The 16,613-nt window shown below is 42.4% G+C and overlaps 1 protein-coding gene across 1 annotated transcript in view; it reads right to left on the bottom strand.

Annotated features, from left to right (window-relative positions):
• The window catches only part of nlgn4xa (neuroligin 4 X-linked a), an 86,033-nt gene extending 70,198 nt beyond the window's left edge, over positions 1-15,835 (bottom strand). Inside the window, exons 1-2 of the mRNA XM_053854848.1 lie at positions 15,511-15,835; positions 751-1,433 (exon numbers count right to left, since the gene is read on the bottom strand). Of these exons, the coding sequence (XP_053710823.1) occupies positions 751-1,189 (439 nt within the window). The 5' untranslated portion in view covers positions 1,190-1,433; positions 15,511-15,835. The remainder of the gene's footprint in view (positions 1-750; positions 1,434-15,510) is intronic.
• Between the last annotated feature and the right edge of the window lie 778 nt (positions 15,836-16,613).

Genomic DNA, 16,613 nt, shown 5'->3' with positions numbered 1-16,613 from the left:
TTTGTTTATGTTGTCAGAGAAAATACATTTTTAGATAACTGAATATCTTGATCATCATTCTTGAATATCATTCCAACCTTTGTTTAAAAAAAAGGAAAGCAGAAAAAAACACAGCAAAGTCCTTCATTTATATTGGTCCCTCAAACAAAACATGAGCTTAGCAACAGTGAACAGGCTTGTAATGTCAACGGCTAGATAGTTTGGTTGGCTGAACACCGCTGTTCTATTCTTGCGCTTGATACATGGCCAACAATGGACAACAAAGAAGATTGGATTGGCAGGTTTGTACCATGGTGCCTCTGAGAACGGAGGAGTGGGTTGCCAGAACTTTGTCAGAGGTCTTGTGGGGCAAATTTGTACTTGAAAAACACATTCTATAACTTTGTGTTGTTTATTAGAAGGCAATTATTTTCGGCCACTGAATATTCGTCAGTAGGATTTTTTTTTTTTTTATTTTACTCATCACTAAAGTGAATGAGACTCTGCTGATCCTTGTGAATGCAAAACGGTGCTGAAAGATCTGGAACATTTCTGCTTTAAGTGACTTCATGAGCACATCTCGAGGAGGCTGACTGGAAAAATAATGAGCTCAGAGTCAAATTGAAGTGACAAACAGTCGTGAAGTGAAGTGAAGTGACCCTTTGATCCAAGTGTGAGTGTGACCAATCAGGAATCACAATCAACTTGTGCAAACTAGAAGAAGAAAACACAACAGACATTAATAAAAAGAAGGGAATATTTTGGACTTACCGTCCTCTGTTGGTACGTAGATGTTCAAGTAGAGACAGTCCTCACTCTGCTCCTGCACGAAAGTCACCACTGTATCCAAGTTGGCCGTGAACCACACCGGGAGCATATCGTTGATTAAAAAACGGTCCTCTAAGAACTGAGGACAAACCGGGGCAAACTGTGTGGCGTTCTTAATGCCCGGCCAGGACATGGGTGGCTCCGGTGCCTGGAACCTCCGCTCCCCTAACGGAGCAAGCGCATACGGGATTCCTAAATACTGCTCCACTGGTCCCAGGATCTCATTCGGTAACGTCACCTTGACACCTCGCAATTTCCCATAATTCGTCGTGACCACAGGGTGCTGCTGGGCTTGAGCAGCAGCTACACAGATGGACACGAGCCCAATCCCCATCAGCAGGCTGGCAGGATACATCCATGGAAAGGCTCCACGCGTTGACATGCTCCCGATGTGCTGAGCCAAAAAGGTTGTGGTTTTGGTCCCGATGGCTGACTCCACCTCTGGACTCCCGGTACTGTGTGTGTCTCCCACTTCTCTTCAGACTACCCGCTTAGAGACGGAAATCCAGCCACACCAAGCAGCTTCCTTAGAGGTCCCCATTCTGGGAGTGGTGATGGCGCTAAAGTCCCAAGTCCAAACCAAAGGGCAGCCAGGGATGCTGTGTCCTGCACCACCAGATCAAACCCTGAGAGAAGAGGACATGAAAAAAGTAAATGATAAAATAAACAAAAACAGACAGAAATCCCTTCATGCATGGGAATTCTAAAGTCCACCTGCCAATCTAAGGTATGGATAATGACACCAAAGATTGTATATTGGTGACTTGGAGGATGAGTAAATACATCCGACCCCCATTGGACAGCTACAACTGCTTACATTATTAAATTCCATTTCACGTGTAGCTCCACACTCATCCTTCTAAATGTGGCTATACAAGTGTCTCTAGGACCTTAATGTCAAATCCAGATGGCATGCAACCAGTTTAATTTAATTTCATGTGAGAGCTTTTGCTTAACTCGGCTGCCCCGGGGTCCCGATGCATTTTTTTTTCATCTGTGTATGATTTTATTTATTTAACTGGTTTAGCTGGGGCAACTGTCACGCCTCAGTGCTCCGGCAAAAAACTTGATTAATTACCCTTTCACTAGCATTAGATTGTGTGTCACTCCACGTCGAGGCGGATTCATTTTTAAATCTGATGCTGACCCGCAAGGAACAACTTCTCATGTCAGTTATGGATAAAAAGCACTGTGGGTGTCAGATGCATGGATTCAGCATCGTATTGATGGAAATGATTTCAGCAGATTTTTCTCTTACTAAATGGAAATATATTGTCACACCGCGACCAATGGTTCGTCAGGGTGAGTTTTGTCGTCTGTTAGTTTGATTGCTTATTTCCTGTTTTATTTTCGTGAGCGTAGTCTGGTCTTCCTGTGCAGCATCTTGCACTAATGCTTCGATTAATTCCACTTGGTGTCTCTGTTCTTGTGTTCCTTTGTTTCGTCTGCTGGCATGTTTAGTCGAGTCTTGTCTCGTCAAGTCATTGCCTTGTCTTTTCAAGTTCAATTCTCCACGTCAAGTCAAGTAACAGTCTGGTCAAGTGCCATCTCATCTAGTTAAGTCAGTCATTGTCTCGTCTTGTCAAGTTAAGTAAAGTATCCACATCAAAGTAACCGTGTAGTCGAGACTTGTCAAGTGAAGTCAAGTCTCCATGTCAAGTTACCATCTGGTCGAGTCCTACCTCGTGAAGTCATCGTCTTGTATTGGCAAGTTAAGTCAACTCTCCATGTCAAGTTACTGTCTAGTCAGATCGCATCAAGTCATTGTCTTGTCTTGTCAAGTTAAGTCAAATGTCCATGTCAAGTTACCGTCTAGTCAAGTTATTGTCTCATCTTGCACTATCAAGTCAAGTCTCCATGTCAAGTCACGTGGCTGTCTTGTCAAGTCCCATCTTGTCCCGTCAAGTCTCCATATCAGGACATATAATCTAGTCTAGTCCAGTAATCCAGTCTCTTCTAGTCACTGCCAAATGAAGTCGTTGTCCATTCTCACTCTGTGGCACCCCTTATGGTTGCTGTTTTGGATGAAGCCATAGTTGGACTGCGACCTTGTTCTGTCTCCTGCTTTTGGATCCAAAAATGTCGACAGACCTCATAACAGAAATTGAAACGGAATGTTTAAAACACAACCGCTGCAGCTAAAAATGAAGTGAACGCATGTCTGGATGAAAATGTGGAAGGTCACGCTTGAGAAGAGGCATGCGTGACCAGGTCAGTAAACAAGCAGCTGAAACCTTGAACAGAGGTTTAAAGAGATTCTTCCTGAATATTCATTTGATGTAAAGAAAAAGACCTACAAATCCACGCAGGGGCATCCATGAGCCTTATTTCATGTGTTTCATCTCTCTCACGTAAACATGTTAATTGGGGCTTTATATATTCATGTGTTCCATCTACTTGTCACTTAAATGACCCATATTGTTGACTGACTTTATCTGGTACTTGAGATTGTTATTTGTGGTGCTGGTGGTTCGCATATATGCATGTAACCGCTGAAATAGAGTTGTAGGTTTTTGAGGATTTCTGAACGAACATTCAACATTCATATTCAAGGATCTAACTGACTCGCAATTGTGTCCGTTAGGAATTGAGTTGAGCTGTGAAAAACGTATGCATGGAAGTTAGGATTTAAGAAACAAACTTACGTGCCTCACAGAGATCTGACATCACCAAAATACCTTTGACAATATGGGACCTTTCTGAGGTGACAGTTGATTTTGAATCAAACATTGTGGCTCAATTAGAAGCGAGGTTGAGTTTTTTTTTGTTTTTTTTTCTTGCTTTAACTGCCTGCAGAAGAGCCCCATCTTCTCAATTATTCACACAACCCAAAACGACACACTCCTGGCTTATTTTCCCACACACTCTGCAGAACACCTCCGCAGGGAAACACACACAGGTGCAATATGAAATATTTAAAATGGTGAATGGACTTCATAGGGCAAGGGATGTGTAACTGAGCACATTCCATTCCAGTAGAGTACACAGTATTTATCTGACTTGGTCCAAACCTCTGTGATATTCTGGGGCCACATCTATGTGGCTAAAATGATAATCACCTTTAGAGTTGAGCCTAGGTTTTTGTGTTGTGCTGGGGACGACGCAGCAATCGGCAGTTGCCAGCTAAGGTGACTGTTGTAATAGGCGTGACATTGTCTGTCACAAAAACACTTCTGTTAAACTTGCAAAACAAAAACTGCTCTCAACACACGACAGGTGTGTTTTACTATAGTTAGTTGGTAAAATGGACAGAGCATAGACTTTCAATGGCGATCCCCTGCGACTGGTAGAAGTGGAACTGAAAACAGATTTACAAACTGTGAAAACACATTAAAAAACTGTGAGAACACATTGACAAACTAGAATATACTCTTACAAGGAAAAGAAACCGTTCGTTGAAGAAGTTTGTAATTTGTTTAAATTGTTAATGTGTTTGTTCCAAGAGTTTGTAAATTTGTTTGAAAAGTTTGTAAAGACATTTTGTACCATACTCGCTTTAGTTCTTCCACCCAGTTCATTGTGCATTCTTGGTGATTGGTCACTCGTCATTTTGGGCCCCAACTATTCGTACTTTTGTAGCTGTGTTAATAAATCTTGTGAACTTTCCGTTTTGTTTGACTAGTTTTTGTTTTGTTTGACAGGTTGTGCAAGGGTGTGTCTGCCCAACTCTGCCCTCAAATTTGGTCTCATCTGAAGCTAAACCTAGGGATCAGTACAGTCTCATTGGGACAGCAAGAGTCGTGACTGCAGCTAAAGTTTGATTGTGCATTTCACACAAGATAGAAACAATGCAGTACACGTCTCAGTTCTGCAAGTGGCCCCTTATCACTTCTGCAGACAGCAAAAGACGAGGCACAACAACTGACTCTGAACCACCTTATAGTGTTTGTAACACCGCAGACTCTTCTGTCAGTTTTATATCAGGGTTAAATAGTGGGTGTGTGCAAGAGCAAGAGTGCTCCAGGATGTTTGTTGCTCTCTATCAGCTTCGCCTTAATGACAGTCGGATGTCTGCGCTTCTTTTGAGCAAGGCTTCTATGTTGTTGTCATCAATAATCATTTGCAGAGGTGCCAATGATGTTGCATTCCTATTTCCAAAAACATCAACAACTGTTGTTATCATATGACATTCTTTTTTGCCATGGCGACAAGCAGTTGTGATCAAGCTGCTCACTTTAACAACACTGCCGCTGAACAAGTCCACTCACACACACACTAACATTCCCCACCTTTACCTCTCAGACTCCGCTCCACCCAAGTGTCCTTGTGAGGAGCTCCGTAACAAAACAAGGAGCGCTCACTACACGCTGTCAGCCCGGAAACTACTCATGGAACATCATCATAAAAAGATGCACTTGTTTTACCATCAGTTTTTATTTAGCATAGACATTTATATATTTATTTTGTGCATTCATTGCGCTTGATTTGTTTTTGGGTTTTTTTTGCAAGACAGCTTTTTTTAGGATATAAACACAAGCTACTTTTTTTACAACCTTCCAAAAAAATCAAGCATTTTTTATGATTGAAGTCCAACAGATTTACCTGGGTCATATCACATTTAGGTGTAGAGTATCTTTATGTATACCCTCCCCATTGCCCTCACCTGGGAAGCTACTGAAACACATTTAAGAACAAAAAAATGTTGTCATCATAAGCATTAACCTGGGACGGGAATGAGGGAACTAAATATCCTTATCATTTAACTGTACACTTTACAGTCCTGAATGCCATTTAATGCCCTTCTTTATATTCGGACCATGGAAAACACGCATTACCAGTGCCTCCACTCAGTCTTAATACGGCTGGGGTTTACCGAGTGCAACTGAATATAAAACCTAATGAATCTCCATTTTTACCCCACCGGCTCTGCTATCTGCACTAATGACGTTACACACCTTTGCATATTAATAAAGGAGAAATGATTTTCTTCGACCTGAAATGAGTCTTAAACGCTTTAAGACCTGCAGCTAAAATGGAAAACGCGGTGGTTGTAAACACACCAGCGTGTGGAAGAGAAATGGAGGCTGACAGCTTTATTAAACGGCGTCATTTACTGTATATATTTATATTGACATCGTTGATGTGATTAAAACAGCTCATACATTTTGCGTGTAGGACTACTGTGGTATTCACGAGCCCGATGAAACACTTGCCCAGAGGCACCACAGAGCGATCACATGGGGGGGTAGTCTGCGGGCCTGAAGTCATCTACCAACTTATTGGTATCCTTCCTCCAAAAGAGTGACAAAAGTCTTTGCAAAAGGGAACCGTTTTTCTTCAGATTGCAGTTCAAAAAGTGATATATGACATTTATAACATTTAGGTATTGAAACAAAAATTATTATAGCACATTATAATTGTAAATGTAATAACTAACACTGGCAAAAGCCCAACTGCTGGTCTTTGCTCCGAGCAGTCCGAAGATGGACACTAACACACAGACCTTAGTATAAAGCAGGGCATACTTTTCTCTATTTGTTCGTGAAACTCATTCTCATTTTCTGGATTCATATGGCAACAAGCCACTTGATAACCAGTAGGTGACTGAATCGTGTTTTCCTGCTCACCATCAGGGGGAAGGGACGTCACACATTGAAGTATCCACAATCTAAATGCAAGCCTCAAGCATCCAACCTTATCCAACCTGAAGCATCCTCAGGTAACCACTGTTGGTCCTGTTCAGGGTTGCGGGAGCCTATCCCAGCAGTCATTGGATAAAAGGCAGGAATATACCCTGGACAGGTCGCCAGTCCATCGCATCCATTGACACACACACACACACACATTTAGGGGCAAATTAACCTAGTGAGCATGTCTTTGGACTGTGGGAGGAAACCGGAGTACCCGGAGAAAACCCACACAGGCACAGGAACATGCAAACTCCACCCAGAAAGGTCTAGAACTGTTTTCAGAGTTTGTAAATGTGTTTCCAGTACATGAACATTTTCCAAAGAACTGTGCGGAAAGACAGGGGACCAAATTATGGACCTGATCCGGAAGTGGTTGCTGGAATGTTCCACCAATCGCAGGGGATCGCCATTGGGGATCGACTAAATGCAGAACACATTGACAAATTTGGAAATACACTTACAAACTTCTGAAAAAATGTGTTTGAAATGTTGTAAATTCATTTCACTATGCGCTGTTTTTGCCCGCGTGCCTCAAGTTCCGACACCACTGCTGGTCTCAGCGGCTGCTTCTCGATTCCAGACCTATAGGAGATCAACTCTGTTGCTGGAGCTGCAGACACGCAGATGAAAACAGCACATTTTGAGTGGTTTAAAGGTAAATAAAAAGCCTCTGATTTCATCGAATGCATCGCCTCAGATTTAATCTGATTTCAGCCTGTAAAAATCCACATATTAGCCGTGCTGTTGTATAAGCCGCAGACCTCAGACTGCGAGAAAAAAGTAGCGGCTTATAGTACGGAAATTACAGTATATATACTGCACGTTATTCCAAAGCACTTGGTGGGATCCCCACTGACCAAGGCAATAATTCTGATTCTGACTCTGATACTAATTGAACTAGTTCTCTTTCCTTTTTCCCATTGAGAAGTGATAAGAGAATCGCAGAACAGAAGTATGGATGATTAAGTATTGAGTATCTCACTATTGATAATGGAATCAGAATCGTTAAAATCTTATCAATTCCCATCCCTACTGAAGCCTGCTTTCAGCGTCAACCTCAATATAATAGACTATGGGAGTAGTGATGGTCTGTAAAGAAAAAAATTGCCAAGCACTGTGAAGCTGGCGTGATTAAAAATAGGTAAAGTAAAACACAAGTGTTGTCATATGCGGTCTAGCACCACCCAGGTTCTGACCACTGCCGACTGGATCTACAACGACCCGGATATGTTCTCCACATTGGGAGGATGCTTAAGACAGAAGACCAGTCCTGGGTGGTTGTGACCGGCAGCAGAGGGATTGATCATGACAATGATGATTGTATGAAAGAGTCATCGAAAGAAGGAAACACAGGCTGCTGCTTTCAGAGTATCAGATGCTGGAACGAATGGAGGCATGAACCCTTCCACACAGGTAAATGTTGAGGAATGTTATGTGCTCGCTAATGTTTCTTTGATGAATTGACAGTGAGCAGCGTTTTTGGAATAATGTGGTGTTTTATGACAAACCGTCCTTCAGATGATGCCGGCTCAATGCTGCAACCCCGCTCCCCTTGGCAGAGAGATTGTGAACGTTGTTCTCACTCCAAATGATTATAGCAGATAAGTCTGCTGAATACCAATGAGGTTGCTCGCTGGCATTTGCATTTCAATATAAAATGATCTTGTGTGTGCCATCCTGTTCTCCAAATGACACTGACACTTTGAACCACTGAGCCGGTAATTATCTACATATATGAATATCATGCACATTTGCTGGATATTTTCGCTGTGGGCAATAGGAGTCTAATGTCTAAACACAAGGCAAAGAAATGCTCCTTTGTTTTCACTGAGTCACAGACTTCTCTTTATTTATGTATTTATATATATATATATATATATATATATATATATATATGATGTTGAATGTTATATTTTATATAGGTATGTGTGATTAAAAAAAAAACATTGATTTACAGTAAGATTTTCTGAAACATGGGTTTAGACCATCCAAGAATCATAATAATTTACTTTCTGTAAAATGATCTGCAGCAGGGCGAGTCATTTTTAGCGTTGAAGTTCCACTGCAAGGAGGTCACAAGTTCGATTCCAGCTCCAGGCAATACGTTGAGCAAACCTTGGTCTCTTCCGAGTGGAGCTTCCATCTACGCCTTCTGCTGCTTTTCAAAGGGAACTCCAGTTTCTTCCCACACTCCAAAAACATACAGAGCATAACCGGTAACTCTAAATTTTCCCTATGTTTGAGAGTGTTTCTGCATTTCGCTGAACTTTAAGAATATTGAACTATTGTTCGACATGACATGTAAGTATGAGGTCGCTCTGGTTTTCAGTTTCAGCAATGACACCCACCTGACAACTCCACAAGACTTCCAGTTTGACATCAGGACTGCATGAAGTGTATGTGCCCAGTCAGCTGTGGAGTCCACTGCAATAACCCTGTCATAACTCCACCCACTCTGCAGTCAAGACACTGCAGAGAGAATCCGAACCTTTTCAAAGAAGAAGAATATTTAACTAGTGATGTTATTTACTGGGACTGTCATTAAATTACTAGACAGGGCAGTATTGATCAAAACTGCTGTTCAGTAAATCAGTTTTAACCTTTTTTAAGCCGCAGCACACTGAAAAAAATCACTGAAAACTCCAGACGCTCATCACCAAAGGAACCTCGGACAAAGCGCCAACCTCAAACTAATTTGTGCAATTCTTTAGCGACTGACTGTCTGCTGTTTTGACATACTATTTGCAGAAAATGCATTTGTTTATAAATGTCACCAGAAAGGGGTCAGCAATATGGCAAAATATACCATGATTTATTAGTAAAATCGCGCGTGTGTTATTGAGATAAATGTGCAAGTTTCTGACAACGTAGGCCAAAGAACTTTTAGTTTTGGAGGATTTCCAAACAAATCTTGCATTCTTTGCATCATCTTGCCTCATAACTACAATTACTCATTCTCTCTTCCCATTTTTCATTTGGTTCTACATTTATTCTTTACACAGCAGAGCATACTAGTCCACGAGTGTCAATAAGTTCTGAAGAGAGACGGCAAGTTGGCCATTAGCTCTGCAGTGCAGACAGTCGTTGGCATGGCGAATCTGACAAGGAGCACTCCATCCTTCTGTGGTGACAGTGTGTGGTCAAGTTAGAGGTGCATCAGGTTTGAAAACAATTTGACTGGCTTCTTCGCTGTGAGTGTGTGGGAAGAGGATTGCAGCATGTCATGAGCTGCTTTGCTGCAACTGATGAACGAATCAACGCATGGTTATACAGCTATAGTGTATAGAACGAGTGTGAGTGAATCCATGTGATCTCCTCATGTTGGTAGATAAACACATTCTAATTCTTCATGATTTAATGTCTTCATATCCCGCACCTCTATATCCGGACAAATCATTCCCACGGCACACCTGACACTCTCACAGCACGGTAGACGGCCGCGGCACATCAGTTGAAAAATGATGCAGTGGATCACTCTTACTTTACTTTACACGTCACTTTACACTGACGCAGAAGCGTCGCCATGACGACAGTTAGAGCCGGCTTCCTTGATAAATGACACCAAACATGTGGGACATAGATTGGGAAGTCAAAATCATTTCAACTTGCAACTACTGTGACGGACCACTCCATGTCCGATTTGTAGCTTTAGAATGCTGTGCTGCTGACGTACCCTCCGTATGAAAGCCACACAAGCGTACATACGGTTGCCATGGCTAACGCCGAAATATTGCCAATGCAGTAAGGCAAATTGATGGACTCAGACCACAGACTCACACAGTGAACCTCACCGCCAAGAAGGCAGTGTCAATCAAGTGTTCCGCCTCCTAGGGAAAGCTAGAAAATGAGTAAACAAGACATGTTAAACTTACCAAAGCAAATGATCCTTCCAATGAAGGAAATGACTCTCAAATCCATGGCCCCAAAAGAAGGAGATAGTAGGCTAATTCAAGAAGCAAAAGAGGCCATGATTTTCATACTTTGTGAGATTTTGCGACTTCACATTTGTCTGCATTGTCAAAAAGGCATGTAAATTATTTGCAGTACACATTTGTACTTATGCATAAAGCTTTGATTTACTTATGTCATTGTTATTGTTTCTGAAGTAGTTGAAGATGAAGTTGTATCATACTGACAAGCAAACTCCATCAGTGTTGACGCTGATCCTTCATTGTGGTGGATTACAACCGAGAGCTAATTTCCCTGTGTCGTTAAAGTTGCACAACGTCACCTCTGTGTACCAGAAACTTCGCCTTTCACCTGACTGTGTTGACTGACTCATCTTCTTACAGAAGAATCTTTCAGTTGGAGATGAGCAAATGGCACTGCAATTTATGGATTACAGAACATAGTATTGATTATTTTAACAAGTTAATTACAATTATTTAATTACAAAATATATATATATATATATGGAACAGTTTGCTCTCCTGACAACAGGGAACCTTTGTCAGTGCAGAAGTTCCTGGTCCACTGATCACACTGTCGCACAAGACACGTGGCAGCTAGGATGATAACCACAACAACAAACATGGAGGAATCTCTGAACAAAAGCAAACAAGAGCTTCTGTTTGCTTTGGTTCAGGGAGGTTTTTCACTACAGAATGGCCAGGGTTTCCTCTACTCTGAATGTACTTGAATTTCTTATACAAATATTTTCAAGACATTAAAAGAGCTGTAAGGTGATATAAAAACTTGTATGTGGCCACCATTGTGATTTATTGTGCTATTGTCAAACTGATGACAAACAAACAATATTGTGTTGTTTAAATGTCTGGGTCCATCATTTGATTCAGTAATATACCAAATTCATTCAAATTGCGGCAAATATTCTTATACCGAACTGTGATTAATTGGCTTCTTTTTTCAGAATCACAGGTTGATGTGATTACAACTTTGAAAATACACACACTACATACAATGTAGTTTTGAACGTCACCCTCATCCTTTAAAGATGACTGATTAATGACGAATAAGCACACAGCAGAGCGCCACAGCTACAAGCCTGAGATGGCAAGAAAGATGTCAATACTTGGGAAACTGTTGAAAACATGTCAGAAAATTGGGGGTGGGGAGTTTTCTTTTTTCTGGCAGAATGTCCTCCAAATCCAGAAGAAGCCTGAAGTGAAAAGTGAAGGAAAGGCACTCGTGTGTGATCAACCATGTAGGTAAAACACAGAAGGTTATGTTAAGTGGAGAGCCAATCACGTCTACATTCCTTCAAGAGACACATCATTAACGTTTGTCAGGTGTTCAAAAATTCATCCTGATAATCATGATGTTGATCCCAGCAGTTATTCAGCTGGAGTTGAACCAGAGCCCCTGAAATATATTTAGTTTCATGATCGTTATTTTTAATGAATGGATTATGTCGATTTGATCACAAATGTGATGCATATCGTGAATGTTTTTTTTTTCTTTCAAAACAGTTCAAAACATAAAATTCAGTCAATTGCTTCGAAGACAAAACATGAGGGAGGAAATACTGAGTAATTAGTGTTCGTCTGTTTGTGTGCGTGTGTGAGTGTGTGTGAGTGTGTGCGTGCATGTGTGTGTGTGTGTGTGTCTGCAAGACACCACAGGATGTTGGGAGCAGTAATTGCTCGTTCACGGCTCAAGTGCTTCTGCTTACACCAAATTAAATATATCAATAGCAGATCGTTGTGCCTGGCGAACACAATATGCAAGGCAGCTCCGAATGTCTCTACCTGTCAGTCACGTGTTTGGGTGCATATGGTTCTGACAGCAAACAGCTGGCGGCTCAGATGGATTTGGGGTTTGATGCAGCGAAACACACTGCTTTCTTGCAGGGAAGACCAAAAACGTGAGTGTTGGGTCAAGAGTTTGTGCATCTGTAAATGGTCGATTTTGAGTTTTGTACAGGGCTTTTTGGTGGAAAGAGCAAGTAGCATACATTTACATAAGAAAATGTACCCACCCCCTTTAAACAATGTTACCGTCACTAATGCTTCCATGAGTTCTTTATGTTGGTATTGCTGCTCACCAATAAATCCACCGGCCCAGAGACAGAAACAGAAACTCCACAACCAACATGGCGACTGTGAAGTGGTATTAATAATGTACCTGTTACGAAGGTAGCGCTGCAGGAGGCGGTGGTCGGTGAGGCCGTTAAATGTATTGCAACTGGAGGACAGAGAATTTCCACAATTGTTATGTCTTCTTTGTGTCTAATGTGAGCTGCGTAGGGTAGTAACAGCAACACTGCCCCCCACAGTTTCCAGTGGTACTGCTCCATGGACCGTATCCGTAAGTGGAAATGTGCAGAAATATGTAGGATACGAAGGCAGAGCACCGACAGGAAGCTCCATCTGGATCCGTTCATAATGTTGAGTGTAAATGGCTTATAGCGCCATCCAACGTAGTTCATTGAAGAGATTTTCCAAAAGTCTCCCTGCGTCGCCTGCCCCCAAACTTCCCAACACACCTCTGGCTCACGAAAGTCCACTTTCCAGCGTCAATATATTTTGTCATAGGATGGGATGTCTGATCTTACGGAGACATGAGACACTTAATTTTAATGCACTTACTGAAAGTGTATTTTGTCCCCCACACTACCGTAACAGAATAATAACTCGTGAAAAAATCTCAAATACATATTTTCCTATCATTAATATCAATAAGAGTGAGAGGTGAACATTACAGAAATGAAATATAAATTACCCTCAAGTGCTAATGTCAGCAGAAGAGACAACAGAGTAATAACCAGGAATATTAGCAATAGGCAGTGGGGTCATTAACTCTTCATCTGGTGAGGAGCTATATATGGAAGCTTATTTTAGTAATTACTCGCCCACATTCCTAGAAGAAGGGAGAATGAAATGACTACATCCCGCTCAGGCTCTTGCTCCATCACTGCACAGTCACGGTGGCCAGATTTCAAGTGAGTCAGTGTCTCAAACTGTCCGTGGAGGTTGAAAAATGTCTTCTGCTCTGTGGTTCTTCCCAAAATCATGGTCTTAGCGTCACAATAAATCTACTGTTATTGAGTTGTTTGTAAGTGTTATTTGTGTTGAAGACAAGGACATTTTCATGTGAGAAGAGATCCATGCTTGATCATATGCTGTTTTCAAGTGCAACGGTGGGTAGTATTGGATACACAAAAAAAAGTGAATCAACAGAAATTTCCATACCATACCATTCCATCAAGCATGTGACTTCATTCAGGACATAGTAATCCATCATTACAACATCCAGACAGCCATCCCATGACTGGAGCTAAGACACACTGAGATCATCTGATGAGCACAACGCAATCCCTGAAAACCTGGTTCATGAGCTGGGGATCACCACCACAACAATACTGATACCAATTCCACTGCCTTCAGGATACCAATCTGATCCAATACAATCTATTTGTCACTCAAAAACTGCTCAGTACTGACACCTAAAAAAAAACACCACACCAGTGGCACAAATGGCTGAAAAATGTGAGACAATACACCTTGTTTGATGCACCATTGTGAAATCAAAAAGACTGCAGTGTGTCATGCAAAGTGAAATGGAGGATATTTGGGCTTTTGGGTCAGATTGGACAGATTGTCGAAAGAAATCCGATCCAGTCAACACCGACGACGAGTAGATGAGGTTTCATCATACAGTATTAGAGGGGTCAAGAGGCTTCATGAAACAGTGCCACCAGATGGCGCTGCCTGCTGCAAAATGTTTAGACTAGAACAACTCATTCAATGAAACCTGACATCATTTCCAAACCAAGAGTGGCATCTTCTTCTGAAAACTTAAATGTCTTGTATCATAAACATTAATGTAGTCAAGTTGTCAAAAACACAGAAAATGTAGCTGAAGTCAAATCAATGGTTGTACTAAGATAAGCAAAAATGCTCACATGTTGTTACTGTGAAAAAACAGAGGATTAAAAGACAAACAAAAGTAATAAGGAGGTTTGAGAGCTTACATGCTGACCTGGAGATATTCTGAAATATCAGGCACGAAACATTGACTCTTATTAGTCCATACATGCGGGCTGTCGTGGATGGATTATGGGGCCACTCTTGTTAAGGTTAGCCTTTCATTTTAACTGACACGACTTTCATCTGGGTTGAAAGCTTGTTGAAAACAGACAAAAGCTTAGAGGGCAATTTTAGACTGAGGCGAAACAATGATTGAAAAAGGATTGTGTGATTGGTTGGATAACTGCAGCACAGGAACCTTGGCTTTCTCTGACAAAATACACGGCCGCTGAACATGAATCATTTGAAACGCCCACCATTGAACCGGTGACATCACAGCAGGACTGGAATAATGATGTCAAAGGAATGGTAAAAGGATGATGGGAGAAGCTGTGGTTGGCTTGAAGGACAAGTGACACGAGCACACCTCAGAAGAGTCAGACAATGTGACATGTTTTTCTGCGTGACCTGACAGGACCTTTCATGTCACAGTGGACATGTTGTTTTAATCCCAGACAAGTCCTGCGCTCAGAACACACACACAAGGTCATCCAACATTCTCAGGATGAGCAAAACTAGAAGAAAATTCCAACAGGAACCGCGCAGATGTGGTGGAACAAAATCAACATCCAGACATCCACACCACCATCTTGTGGTTGCTCGCAGAGGCGATGCCATCCTGCCGCACCTTTACTCACACACCCTGAAGACTTGTGGGAAAACAGGTGAGAAAAGAGGGAGCTCATCCTCTCTGTAGTCCAGCCTCACGCACCCGATCAGTCGCCGGAGGGACCAGTTTGGAGCCGCGAATCGCCTCAGTCCATCGCGTTAGCGCTTTCCGACCCATTCATCACCGCGTCACTCACCAGCAACTGATTGAGGAATGCGTAAACCCACCTCAGCTGGAGTCTGGGGAAAGTGCGCAAGAGCGAGGTGCCGCTGTTGCTGCAGGCTTCGACTACATTAGAGGGAGAAAAAAAACAAACAAACCTCGCACCGATTCCACTCATGAAAGCCAAACTTAAGAATGAAAAATGGGTGTGATTTAAACCAGTTTTGACGCCACTTTTCCCGCGACTCGGCGCGACATATGCGCAGGATGAAAATAACGTTTTACATGGCAAAGATTCCAAAGTGGGACTCACCTCCACTGGATCCGACGCTCCCGTGTCGCCAGATGAAGCCAAATACACTGCTCTCACAGAGGAAGGGGGGGAGAAAGAAAGTCCACGTCCAGACCGCTGTCGTGCAAATCCAAAGTCAGAAGCGGAGTCCGTGTGCACCGGAGGACGCACGGACGTCCCGCGTGCACGTGTGTGTGGGAGGGAAAAAGGGAGAGATTATTGAAACGGCAGAAAGAGTGCGCGCGTGATAAGCAGAGATGCTTCACTGAGTCACTGCAGGGAGACGATGCTGATTCTAATTGCTCTCATACAGCGAATGTATTGCGAGGACGCGATTAGTGACGGAGAAACCAGGTCTCTCTCTTTCCCTCTCCCTCTCTCGCTCCCTCTCTCTCCCGCCATTGGACTACACCGGGTGAAATTTACTAAGCCTGCAGCCAATAGATTGCCGCATTCTCTCCATCAGCCTTGATCAGCCTTTGTGCTGTGGCATGTGTGCTCTGGAAGCTCGGGACCAGCTGCGTCCTGGCGCGTGTTGCTGCAGGGGGAGCAGTCCACAGCCGTCTAAAACGCTGTCTGGGTACCTGACGGGGTCCTAAAGGTGCGAGTCTCCCCCACTAGAGGAAGCAGAGAAAGTTGTGCTGTCCTGAAAGGTTTGCAGCTTGATAACCAGAGGACTCTAAACACCTGCTTTTTGCAGATAAAGTGTTGGATTTTCTTTCCTGTCAGTGACCTTCACCACACACTGGATCAGTTCACAGTGTAACAAAGCACTGAGTAAGACGTCCAACTCTTGAGATCCCCGCCATCAACAACAACATTTATATACTCTTTTGTCAGCAGTGCAGTAGAAGAATACAAAAGTCTCGCTGGGAAGTGTCGCTTCAGTGCAGGACTGAAGTATTTATTTTGAAGGAAAATCCGAGAACACTAATGTCACTGATGGTTTCACCCATCCAACTGTGGTTGTGTCATTTTCTCTCTGCTGTCTCAGTTGCTCAGTTGTTATGAGAGTTTGTGTTCTGAAAAATGAAAGATGAGGACTAAAATTTGCTCAGTGTTTTGTTGTATTTTAAATATAGTTTCATCTATTTTTTGGTTTAGTCCCCATCGCCACCAGTTGT

Source organism: Synchiropus splendidus, chromosome 1 (genome assembly GCF_027744825.2).
Source record: "Synchiropus splendidus isolate RoL2022-P1 chromosome 1, RoL_Sspl_1.0, whole genome shotgun sequence".
NCBI classification, from domain to species: domain Eukaryota; kingdom Metazoa; phylum Chordata; class Actinopteri; order Syngnathiformes; family Callionymidae; genus Synchiropus; species Synchiropus splendidus.
This window is presented reverse-complemented; position numbering and strand designations above follow the sequence as displayed.